The following is a 12,574-nucleotide window of genomic DNA, read 5'->3' on the forward strand; positions in this document are numbered from 1 at the left end:
TCTTATTAGAGTAACCACTGCAACCAAACAGGTGCATAAAGGACATCCTGATGATGGCAAAGACATGCATCCCCATCCTGGTCCTCTTGAGCTGGACAACTCTGCTGTCTGTTGCAGACTCTTGCGACAATGCAAAAGAAATACAGGAACTGCGTGCTGAACTGAATTCACTGAAGGCGGCCGGTAAGTTAAGCGTTACGCCTTGATACAAATAATGAAATACATTCTATGAATAGACAAATGGCAAATCTAAACTAGAAAAAGTGCTCCTCGGAGCACAGGTCTCAGCCAGGTCCGTTATGTCAGGCACATTATTGTGGCCTCCTGGTGGCGCTATAATAGGCCAATGTGAAAAGGTGGCTTTTATTCTTAGGTCGTTCACGGCAATCGGACAGTGCATTCATGATTTGAGGTATTTTGTTCCAAAAATGTGTTTTGCTAAATTAGACCTGCTGGTTGCGCTATAACTGGCCAATGTGAAAAAGGGTGGCATTTCTTCCTTGGCCTAGTGGGAATGTGTTGTTTTTCACGGAAATCGCAAGCTGCGTTCATGATTTGAGGCATTTTGTTCAAAACGGACCAATCCTGCAAATTTTGGAAGCGAACCTTAGCCAATGAGGATCGAATATGGGGAATCGGACAGATCCATGTTGATCACATGACTATAGAGATACTGTGTACTGTACCGATTTGCATGACGTTTGGATAAAATCTGTAGGAGTAAAAAAAAATGGGGTTTGCACAAATGTGGCGCTATAACAGGCCCATGTGAAAAAAATGAGGCAGAGGTTCTGAATTGGCATCCAGGAAGTGTGTGTGCACAGTTTCGGAGCGACCGGGCCAACGGTGCCAGAGATTTGGTGGTAACACACAGACAGGACACACACACACACACACACACACACACACACACACACACACACACACACACACACACACACACACACACACACACACACACACACACACACACACACACACACACACACACACACACGGACGGCAAAAACATACTCTCTCGCCATGCCTTCGGCCTGGCGGAGACAATTATTTGGATTATTTAATCTCTGTTACAACTGATTAATGAATACCCAGTGGTGGACAAAGTACTTAACCCCAGCACTTGAGTCAAGTATAGTATATTCCTGGTCAAATATTACTCTACTACAAGTAAAAGTTGCTCAAAATTTTGTACTTAAGTTAAAGTACTGGATTACTTTCTAAAAAAAAACTCAAGTATTCAAAAGTAAAAACTTTAGATGTTCCAGAAATGTTCTAAACATATCAATAATAGTGCAAATAGCAGATCTACAAGCTATGGTAACAACGTGTTGCATCGCGACGTGTTGTGAGCTCGTAGATCTGCTATATTTCATTATATTTCAAATAAAGCATAAGTGGTTAATTAGTATTAATTAAAGCATAAGTGGTTAAAAGGATTTTTTCCCGTTCCTAGAAAGGGAGTCAAAAGTACAATATTTGTCTCTGAAATGTAGTGGAGTGAAAGTCATTCAAAAAAAGTATCCAAAAATTGAAATACTCAAGTATAGTACTCAAGTAAATGTACTTGTCTGACTACCACTGTGAAATAATGTCAAATGTCAAAGTAAATGGATTGAAATGATAAGAAATAATGCTTTCTCCTGTTCTCCCTCTCTTTTGTCCTCAGTTGGTTCAAAAGTGGGCTTTTCTGCATCGTTTGGAACAAAGGCTGGTGTACATAATGGACCTTCTGGATCCACAACCATTGTGTTCAAGAATGTCTTCATCAACACTGGCAATGCTTACAGCACTACCACAGGTACTGACACGATCATGACATTTTACCTGAGGATTAATTGTCTTACAAATAATGATGACGTTTTTAGACAATAAATGTGTGCTGCTGAGTGTGTGTAATAATTCAATTTTGCTGGTGTCTACAGGTATCTTCACTGCTCCACTGAAGGGAGCGTACCAGTTCACCTTCACCACGTTCGGCTACACCTCTTCTTTCACCTCTGGGGCCATCCTGGTGAAGAATGGGGTCCTTCAAGTCAGCACTTATGAATTCAAGAATAACGATAGCAACGACAGCACCAGTAACACAGTGATTCTGCCACTTATTGCTGGAGACAGGGTGAATATAATCCGTTGGTTACACGGTCGGGTGTATGACAACTCGAACCACCACACTACTTTCAGTGGCTTCCTTCTCTACCCGCTGTAGAGAACCACTGTACTATCGACCAGTGGTTCTCAAGTTGGGGGTCCTTCGTGGGGGGGTTTCAGGGGGTCTCCAGCTAAATTTATACAGCATCCAAATCAACAAGTTGTGTTGCAAAGCGTTGTGAGCTTTGAAAATGTTTTAAAATGAAAAATAATAATTAACGTGCAGTACCACACAAACAAACAAAACATTTGAGAGTCCTAGGGTTCCCAAGAAGGCCAATGAAAAAAATACATTTGAGGAGTGAGAGCAGTGTACAAAGCAAAATAATTGTAATGCCATCAACCGTCTATTTTTACAACGTTTGTTTAGGCAAACGAACATACAAATTAATTAAAATCGTACTACTACTTGGCAGAGATTTTTACGTTGAAAGCATTGAAACATTTTAACAACACAAATCTTGTATGGGGGTCCCGGCACAAAATATTTTGAGATGGGGGTCCGTGGCAAGGGGGTCCTTGAAATGAAAAGGTTTGAGAATCACTGCTATAGACAGTTTATCACAGTTGATGTGTAGTAGTAATAGTAGTAGTAGTAAGTAGTAAGTAGTAATTGCAGATAAAACACACGCAGTGGGTGAAATAATTATTTTGTTGGCGCTTCATTGTTTTGTAGTATTCCGTGAGAAGAGAGAGGACAGAGGTAGAGTGAAAGCAAAGGGAAAGGCATAGAAAACAGGTTAAATAGAACACATAAAGATATATATACACATAGCCTTTGTGAAAGAAGGTAGCCTATACATAATATTCAGAACATTTAACATCATACTGTATGTAAGTGTGCACGTTATTTTAGAAACATTAGCATCATATGCAGGTGTGTGCGTAATGTACCAAACTTTTGCCTTTCTTTTATAATTGGACTTTATTGACCTTGCCTACAGTATATTGAATGTATCCTGTAGTTTCTCTGTTGCCACCATATATGCAAATGTCTTGGTTGTTTGGGTCTTATCAAAGTACATATTCTGGTGCATTCTCCTTAAAATAAATAATCCACTGTGTGCATTTAAGTTGTGGCCTACCTTCCATCAAGTACACCACAGCACAATCACAGTACATAGAATGCAGCATTACGACATAAAAAAACATAAGAATAAGAGGGAAACCAGCAAATATAAACGAAAGAATATAGCCAGCTCAAGAGGAAGATGGTGAAGAAGACAAACATACTGTAAGTATACTTTCAGAAGATGGGGAGGTAACCGGAAAAAAAACTAAACAAAACATAATTTGGTTGTTCACACTGAGATAAGAATTTACAATACAAGTAATGAGGGAGTATCACTGTTTAATACAAAATGACTAAAGTACTATATTCTGATAGTAATCATTGCTACAGAGCGTTTGTTTGGTCACAGGGGTCGCTCCAGCTCTTAAGTAAACAAAATATAGTACATCTTCAGGTAGGTGACAACATTTAAGCCAATCAGGAGAGAGCACTGAAAATGCATTTTCTGTTTATTGACGAGCTGGAGAGACATGGGAGACTCCTTTTACTGAACAAACACTCTATAGCAATGAGTACTATCAGAATATAGAGCTATTGAACACTTATTTTAACGAAAGTAAATCACTTACCCTACCTTTAATTCGTGTCCAACATTGATGCAGGTTCCAAAATGACATGATCGCTGTCCATGGTGCTGATCATGCACTCTGCCCCTTGCCTGGCTTTAACTTGTTCCACCACTGTGGCCATGGTAACCATACAGATGATACAAGAATACAGAATTAAATTAAGATGAACAGTGCTAGGCAGGCTATTTTAAACATTTGAGCTAGCTAGGCAACTTGTTACCTTTTGGATCTAGTCTCCTCTCCTGTCCAGAGTGCAATGATGCATGTGGTTGTGTCCACATGGATCAACATATCTCTGATGTTCCTATACACTTGGAACGAATAAGTCAAGGTAGATCAGGACAAAAAAAAAAACTATTTTATTTGCAGGTAGTACATGCAAGAGTTGTTGATAACACCAGGGTGGGTCTTTTGAGCTTATCAAGGTCTTCAGGGTAACCCCTGTGGATAAACTGCTCACTTCCTTTTCAAAATTCTCCAATTTGCTGCACAACTGATACACGGACTTGACTGAAGGCCAAGATCTGTTTTAGTGAAGCTGGCATGCAAGAGGCTATTTTTAGGCTCGACATAGAGACAGAAGTGGGGCTACCGGTTTAGAATCTCAGGCCGCTTTGAAAACTAACCCCCTTTAATGTTGTTATGGAAAAAAGACAAGAAAAAAAACCTTTTGAATAACCAGTTTGCAATTTGTTGAACTCATCTGAACTTTCATGAACTCATGGTAGTATGCTTTCTAAGTTTGTCATAGTAAATAGATTTTTGACTGGATGTTTGTGTTTGCTCTGTCAAGTAAAACACCACAGTTACTAAGATACTCATAACAGGCAATTCAGTCTCTGTACAATTAAGTATTGTGCTTAGTTATGCTTTCAACAAAGTAATTATATATATTTGAATTGTGCCCCTGTCTTCAATTATTAAGCATACATAATAACATTAAATATGAACCTTTTTGTGTTAAAAATGTTTTTTAAAAACAATTAATAAAACAAAAATGTTTAGCGTGTTGTATTATCACACAATTTAATATAATTTAGTATTTCTAAAAATAGCTCTACAACATAGTGCACAGTGAAGATAAGTAAATAACAAGTCTTTAAAAGTAATGAAGGTATCAATAAAATGAACTGTGTTGGTACTGGAATCCATACTTAATTTAATGGTGTACATGTATGTATGTGTAATAATCTTGCAAGAGTTCTACTCTCTGTGCCCTTGAAAATACAAATAAAAAACATCATCAATGTGATGATTGTAGAAAGAGGATGTTAGAAATTGGATTGTTGTGAATGTATTACAGTTGACACAATCTGAGGCAAATAGCACGGTGACGTGACACCACGGATTTGCAAAAAGACATGCACTCTTTTAAATGTTGAAATCATTTTTAGAGAGCTCCAGGTTAGCCATCTCAGACAGAGTTTAGTAAGACCTGTTTTGTCTTCACTTCAAGGAAACATTCTTTAGTAGACTGGTGACATCTAGTGTTAATAACATATATTGTCTGCGCACAGGATAAATGGAAAACCAGGTTAAAATGTAGATGATTAATGGAGCATCAAAGTCAGACATGTGCTCAGTCAGAACCTACAGTATACAGTATATAAAATCCATAAACATGTATTTTATTCATACTTTACTGAAAAGAAAAGTCCCACTGAAAAAACATTATCTTTTCTACCAGGGAGTCCTAGACCAGACATCAAAAGGCAAAATGTTTCACTTAAAATGTCTCACACTTGCAAAAGTAAAATATATGCATTGAATGTTAGGGCTGTTAACATTTGCATGTTAAAGCGCATAATCTGGTGCATTGTTCTTTAAATAAATAATCCATTGTGAATTTATGTTGCTGATTGCTTTAGCAACAGTCGTATATACAGGCTGCAGCATTTAGACGGATACAAATGTAAAGATGAAAGAGTAAACATGCCTATTTTATTTTTTTTCCAAAAGGAGCAGAACTGATCAATTGTTTCAGCTGCATGCAGCTTTGTAGCAGCTAAGCTGCTACAATATAAAGCTGCTGCAGCTTTATATGCAAACTGCATCACATCTACAGTATATAGTTATGTTTGGTTGATAGACATTGTGTTATTTAAAATCCATGAAACTTTCATTGAACCACCACACTAGCCTGAATATTAAAACTAACCAGAATATGTGACTGCAGCGATTTAGACAAAATCACAATGTTTTATCAAATACCTCAATATTGATATTGTCACAATAATATCCTTTTATTTTTCAAAATGTTACAAAAATAGCTAAAATAGCTGATCTACAAGCTCACAATGCATCGCAATTATGACCAGGTAAAGATGCTATTTCACGATTTTACAATATCTAGTCTTATATCATGATCGATACAATATCGATAATAATGTAGTCATTGTCTGAGGTGCTTGGGCAAAGTAAGCAGGCAGGCCCGAATGTCAGTAATGGCTCCAGGCATCCTGCCCAAGATATCCCACCTTTGTGTACTGGCATCATACCGATGGACCAGTCCGGACTCAGAATAGTCTTCCTGGGAGTAACCTCCCAGTATGTAGATCCTCCCTTCCAGGACGGCTGATGCTGCACCGACATGGGGCACAGGCATAGATGTGAGAGAGGTCCATGTGTCGCTCACTGGGTCGTACACCTCGCAGGCCCGTTGGTCAGTATAAAACTCTCTCAGGTTACACGCGCCGCCTGCCACATACAGGCGTCCCTGCAGAGCCTCCATGCAATGTTGGGCACGGTTCTGGGCCATGTCCGCCAGGTAGGTGGTTCCTCTCTCTGGGTGGTAGAGGAACATGGAGACCAGACAGACGTACTTGCAGTTGAACCCCCCCGAGATGAAGATCTCTCCGTCTAGGACCGCCACAGCATGTCCACTCAGGGCCTGGTCCAGCGGTTTTACATAGCTGAAATCCAAAATCAGAACCAATGTATTTGTATTCCTGTACCATTAGCTGTGCAGGAGTTAATCTGGGTAGAATAGAATAGACTTTATTTTCCATTTGCATGAATGCATAGAAAATCTTGGAGCTCAGCTCCCAGAGTCAGCATTTAAACAAGGGTAACAGTTGCGAAGAAAGTTGCATGCTGGGACATCATATAAGCATTGTGCAGAGACAACACGACCCCACATTTGATGCAACAGTACAATGCAGAATGATACAATACTATACATATACATTCAGCGTCTATTTCAAAATTGCTCCCCAGCAGGTCACATTTTTGGTAAAAGAGAGCCAACAGAGTCTTAAAGTCCTTATGAAAACCACTGTGATATCTAAAGATTCAAACTCTGTCCAATTCCTATCACAACTAGACATACAGTATGTGAGACCAGTGTGTGATGTTTAGTTTAGATGTTTGTTGGTCTTACCTCCAGCTGTCAGAGTCAGGGTTGTAGACCTCCACACTGTCTAAGTTGGTGTTGATCTCCTTGTCTCCTCCGATAGCATAAAGACGCTCGCCTCGCACTACCACAGGAAAGTTACTTCTGAAGTCCTGCATGTCAGCCAGCCTCTTCCAGCTGTCCTGCATTGGATCGTATCTAAGCGTGTGTGTGCGTGTGCGTGTGCGTGTGCGTGTGTGTGTGTGTGTGAGGGGGGAAATGAAAAAGAATATTAGAAAAAGTATATTAGCCAACCTCTTCCAGCTCCATGCACACATTATCTAACATGTGTGAGCACACATTCAGGTGTGGCCTATTATGTTCATATACTGTGTGAAAAATAAGATGAAGGGGCCTATATTTTGGTGCTGGCATATTGGTGTGTGGTGTGCAGTGGATGAGTGAATCCAGCTGGGTTTTCAATTAATTTAGATAGGATCATAGGACTAGGGGGGAGTGGCATACATTAATCACTAAACAAGTTACTAGATGAAAGAGCATGGGGTCACCAAAAATCTGCAGTGTTCATCTTGCAAACTGCTAATGCTAATGGTTTATGAGATCTTGGATGCAAAATTGGCATTTTGGCCTGTGGGTGGCACTAGAGGCAAGTATATGGACACTCAAACATAATTGGGTTCTTCCTGCTTGGATCTGTGCACTAAGTTTCATCAATATATTGTATGCCAGTAGAAAGGGCCTAAGGGTGGCACCAGAGGAAAGGCCAATGGGTCACCAACATTACTAGAGATCATCTTCCACAGAACATAAATACAACTGACAAGTTTCATGGAAATAATTTTATTAGATTTGATTATTATCTTGTGGGTAAAGGTCATTTTGGCCTAAGGGTGGCACTACAGAAAAGGCCATGGGGTCACCAAAATGAACTGGCTTCATCCTCTGTGTGGAGCATGAAGGTGCAAAGCAAATTCATGACAAAACAGCCAATGTTTTTTTGGATATATTATTTTGTAACGGATATACGGACCAACCAATTGACCAACCAACGGACCAACATTGCCATCCTTGCAGCCTCTTAAAAAGTAGGAACAAAAGCAGGTAGAAATGTGTGACGGAAAAACATAGAATTTATATGACTTTATATGACGTATGTACAATGTTTTTCACCTGTAGGCAGATTTCATGATGTCATTCTTTGTGTAGAAGTGACAGCCGCCGACCACATACAGCTGTCCATTCATCACTCCCACCCCGTGCCTAAACCTTGGCTTGTCTGGCATCACTCCCAGCTTCCTCCATTCAACCTGTTTTACGAACCCTGTGCCGCTGCGCACAGAGTTGACATGCCACAGCTCCCCGTCCAGTATACGCTGGCCCACATCTGGGTTCAGTTGGTCTCCCCCGACCACAACCAGGGAGTCTTTAGGCCGTCGAACCCGGCCCCGGTCCAGGCCCTCGGTGAAGCCAAAATAGAACTCTTTCGTTGCTGAGCCGTAGAGTTCCACCTCTTCGTTCCCTTTGCACTCCATGCGCAGGTCGACGGCCCGGACCTCCTTGAACTCACGGAATGTCATGAGGGGGAATCGGACGCCGCTCATCAGTTCACCAGCCAGGCTGAGCCTCCCTTCTGGGTCGGCCTCAACCCAGGATACTATGGCCCGGAACACAGGCAGCTCCGAGGACACACACAGGCCGTCGTGGGAGACGAAGTGCAGAAGCTTCTCGGGAGGCAGGTCCTGGAACTTCGGCACGGCTGACACCTCGCGGAAGTTCCGTAGGACGAAGTCGTCTGCCTCCTCTAGGAGCTCGGTCATCCCGTAGGCCTTGGCAAACGACGCCACGTCCAGGCAGGATGTGGCGTCCATTTCTCTCCACAGAAAGTCGAGGCAGAGCGAGAGAGCCGACTGGAACTGGAGCTGCAGCGCGGTGCAGGTGATCTCGAAGACACAACCCCAGCTGAGCGGTAGGGTGCCGCTGTAGGAGCAGTCGATCAGAGCCCCAAGGTCTGAAGCTGGCAGGAAGGGGAGGTTCACACAGGGCTGATTGGACTCCCTCATCCCGCTGGTGAACATTCCTCTGAAGAAGTCACTGCTAGCAGCCAGGATAACTCTATGAACTGACAATAGACAAGAGTCAAACCAAATGTCAATTACCGTAACTGATATATTCTACAAAGGTCATGATGTCTCATCTGTGGGTCTGTCTGGACAATATGCATATACTATACACAGTATGGACTGGACATGCCCGATGACAGCGCAAATCTGCATTGCGCGCAAAAGAGAGGGAGGGAGGGATAGAGGTAGGGGGGGGGGGGGGGAGGGGGAGAAAGGCAGAGAGAGAGCCTATTTCAACCATGCAATAATACTGTTCTGAAACCTGAACATGCTGACATGCCACTTCGAGTCAAATTGAAGCAGTAGGATATGTGTTAAAATACCTGATTAAAAGTGATTTGTTATCGATATTATTGTCATGATGATAACAAATAATTATTGTTAGAACTACTTTGTATATACATTATTATTACATGGATAATCTAATAAAACTTCTGTATCTGCACACCTAAAAAGCTACATTGTGTCTGTCTGTGTCCGTACCAAGAAAGGACGCCTCATCTGCCTCCAAAATGACATCACAGGCCACCTTCTCCATCCACATGTCTCTGATACACAGCAGACTGATCCTCATCTGCTCCTCAGCGGAGATCTTCCTCTTCTCTTTCCTCTGTCCTCCGCTCTCCTCCGTCTTCCCCTCCTCGGTGCACAGGTCCAGAACTCTGGGAACACCCAGGCTGTCTGCGGCGGTCAGAGTGTTTGCGTGCAAGGCTGCTATGGCCCCGGTGTACGCAAACTCCAGAACCCCCGTCAGTCCCACAGAATCCACCTCAGGACCCAGAACCACAGCCCACCTCTGAGACTCAACGTCCACATCAACATATCTTCTTTCTGCACTTCTCTCCATCTGTGCAGCCCTCTCCTCCACTCTTTCCCTGACGAGGGAGCTGACTGCAGCCAGAACAGGGGAGTGCACATGGAAGCTCTTCCCGTCCGAGGTTCTCAGGGTCAGGTCCGTGAGGAGGGAGGCGTCCCTGAACTCCCTCAAAGCCTCAAACACCTCTTTGGGATAGGTTTGGCTGTTGTATGTGCGGACCTTTTCATCATGGTTACCATCAGATGTTTTCCATCTCTCCTTCATCATCAGTCCCATTTTGGTGTCATTGTAAGCCTTGATCCACCGCAGCTCGCAGTCCACCCGTGCCAAGCCCTCGCCCCCCTCTTTGATCACTCTTTTCCTCCTCTCCTTCTCTCTCCTCCAGGTCTCTTCAAATTCCTGCGGGAGCTGCTGTGTGAATTCCATGTCAGTGGCTAAACTTGCTTTTCTCTAATAATGATGACAAAAAATAAACAAGCTTTATCTTTTACTCAGCATTGTCTTATTTTTGTTGATCCACTGCCTGATTCCCGAAGGCTTTTCAACTCTTCTCTGCTCATTAATTCCAGAATCTCACTCTATCAGTCTGGTTCTTCTGCAGACTGTCAACTCTTCTGTACAGGGCTGCCTGTGTATGAAAACAACTCGTTATTTATAACTACTGGGGTCATGGGAGTTTCAGTTTCAAAACAGTCATGTGGGCCTTCTCCAACAGTCACAGGGACCCTCCCCACTCTGTTTGAAGCACCCTTCATTAACCACTTAAACCCCAGCATCCGTATTCTGGGGAAAACGTCAGCAGAAAATAGCAGATCTACAAGTGCACAACGCATCGATTGCAAAGATATTTAATGTAGAGCACAAGCATAAAAGTAACTAGTATAGAGCCCTGAGGGACTCCGGTCAACCAAGTATAGGATTTAAGTGGTTAAAGTATAGTACAAATAAAGTGGCAAGCTTCGGGACAAACATCCTTTTCTCTGGCAGAAACTCGTAACTTTTCGTACCATGGTTCCGTATCAGCATCTTTCAACATGCAGCATTTGTTGGCATGACCCTAATAGAATATGCAACTGCAATTTGTAACAGTTGTATATAGTCATACATAAATTGTCTTTGTCTAGATATTCTTCTTTAAGTTTTATTGATGATTAGTGTCCAGACTGGGAGGTTCAATCCCAGGCCAAGTCATATACCCAAGACTATGAAAATGATACCCAATGCCTCTGCTTGGCACTCAGTATTTCCCATTTTCAATACTTTTATTTCTACTCCATTACATCTCAGAGGCAAATATTGTACTTTGACTCCACTTGTCCACTACAAATATTTGATAGCTTTAGTTACTAGTTATTGCAATTTTTCCACCACTGATTGGGGGTTAATCCCTCCGAAATGCTAGCGTCATGTACAGGGGGAGAGAGGGGGGGGGGGTGTACTTGTACTTGTAGCCTACATCAAGCTGCCTCAGTCACGCTACAGAAATTGGAGATACAGTAGGCTCCTGACCTATGATCCACATGACTCGGGGACCGTTGAGGTAGATTTAGCCTACATTCCTTATAGTAATTTGACTTTGTAATGATAATAATGCAACAGGATAACATTGTTGAAGAATGTCCAAATTGCAACATGATTTAAATAGGCCTACATATCAACAGGATGAAATATCCAAGATGCCTTTAAGGTAGTAAAATAAAAATGGTTCTGTTATTCTGTTTCCCCGGAGGGCAGAGGTCAGGTAAACCAACCTAGTATGTCAAGGATTCTTGTGTAACAAGACAGCCTGTTGTCTATGAATAGAACGCATCAGTGATCATTCATTTCTGTACAAACATACATGAATTAATATTTTGCCCCTGACATTTTTTGTGTTTCCCTTTTGGCACCTAAGTTTGTGATCGGAAGTATAGTTTAGATAATGCTGGTCATGTCATGAATTGGTGTAAAACAAGCAGAGGTTGTGAACATCCTTGTCTCCGGAGATATGAAGATATGAATGATACACAAAGGGATAGCAAACTTTTTATTTCTCATTCTTTGCGTAGAAGCTATATATTTCTCCATTGAATATAATTATACAACTTCCGGAAGTTCCTCCGACCACACCCTCTTTCACAGAAGACATGATACAATTCTGCATACATAAATAATATCACACATTTTAAACGTAGACTTAAAGGGATATTTCACTTTCAAATAAAATAAACATAAAAAACATGTATGATAATTTGAATAATCACGGCCCCCTCACACATTAGAATGTCCTTCTAAAGGGGGCCGTGATTCTTCCATTACTTTTTTTTTAATGTTTATTTTATTTGAAAGTGAAATGTCCCTTTATAGGTTATTAATACTACTGTAATTTATTTAAATTAAATCAAATCAAACCAAAACAACGTCACATCTTGTCCACCATTTTTTTAAATAAGTTCAGAAGATTCTGTGTTTGTTTTGTAACTTGCTGTTGTTGCTCTTCTTCTTTCCCTAAAA

At 41.5% G+C, this 12,574-nt stretch overlaps 2 protein-coding genes across 2 annotated transcripts; one reads left to right on the plus strand and one right to left on the minus strand.

Moving 5' to 3' along the window:
* On the plus strand, positions 1-3,219 carry cbln11 (cerebellin 11). The gene is made up of 3 exons (XM_084042937.1): positions 1-183; positions 1,670-1,801; positions 1,926-3,219. The coding sequence occupies exons 1-3, from the start codon at positions 51-53 to the stop codon at positions 2,207-2,209; spliced, it is 549 nt and encodes a 182-aa protein (XP_083899063.1). The 5' UTR covers positions 1-50; the 3' UTR covers positions 2,210-3,219.
* Positions 3,220-5,480: 2,261 nt separating this feature from the next.
* Positions 5,481-10,572, minus strand: LOC311034739 (kelch-like protein 33). The gene is made up of 4 exons (XM_084042708.1): positions 9,748-10,572; positions 8,315-9,263; positions 7,172-7,342; positions 5,481-6,704 (listed from the first exon to the last, which is right to left on the minus strand). The coding sequence occupies exons 1-4, from the start codon at positions 10,505-10,507 to the stop codon at positions 6,185-6,187; spliced, it is 2,400 nt and encodes a 799-aa protein (XP_083898834.1). The 5' UTR covers positions 10,508-10,572; the 3' UTR covers positions 5,481-6,184.
* Positions 10,573-12,574: the final 2,002 nt, after the last annotated feature.

This window comes from Gymnoscopelus microlampas, assembly GCF_963454915.1.
Source record: "Gymnoscopelus microlampas genome assembly, chromosome: 19".
Lineage (NCBI taxonomy): Eukaryota > Metazoa > Chordata > Actinopteri > Myctophiformes > Myctophidae > Gymnoscopelus > Gymnoscopelus microlampas.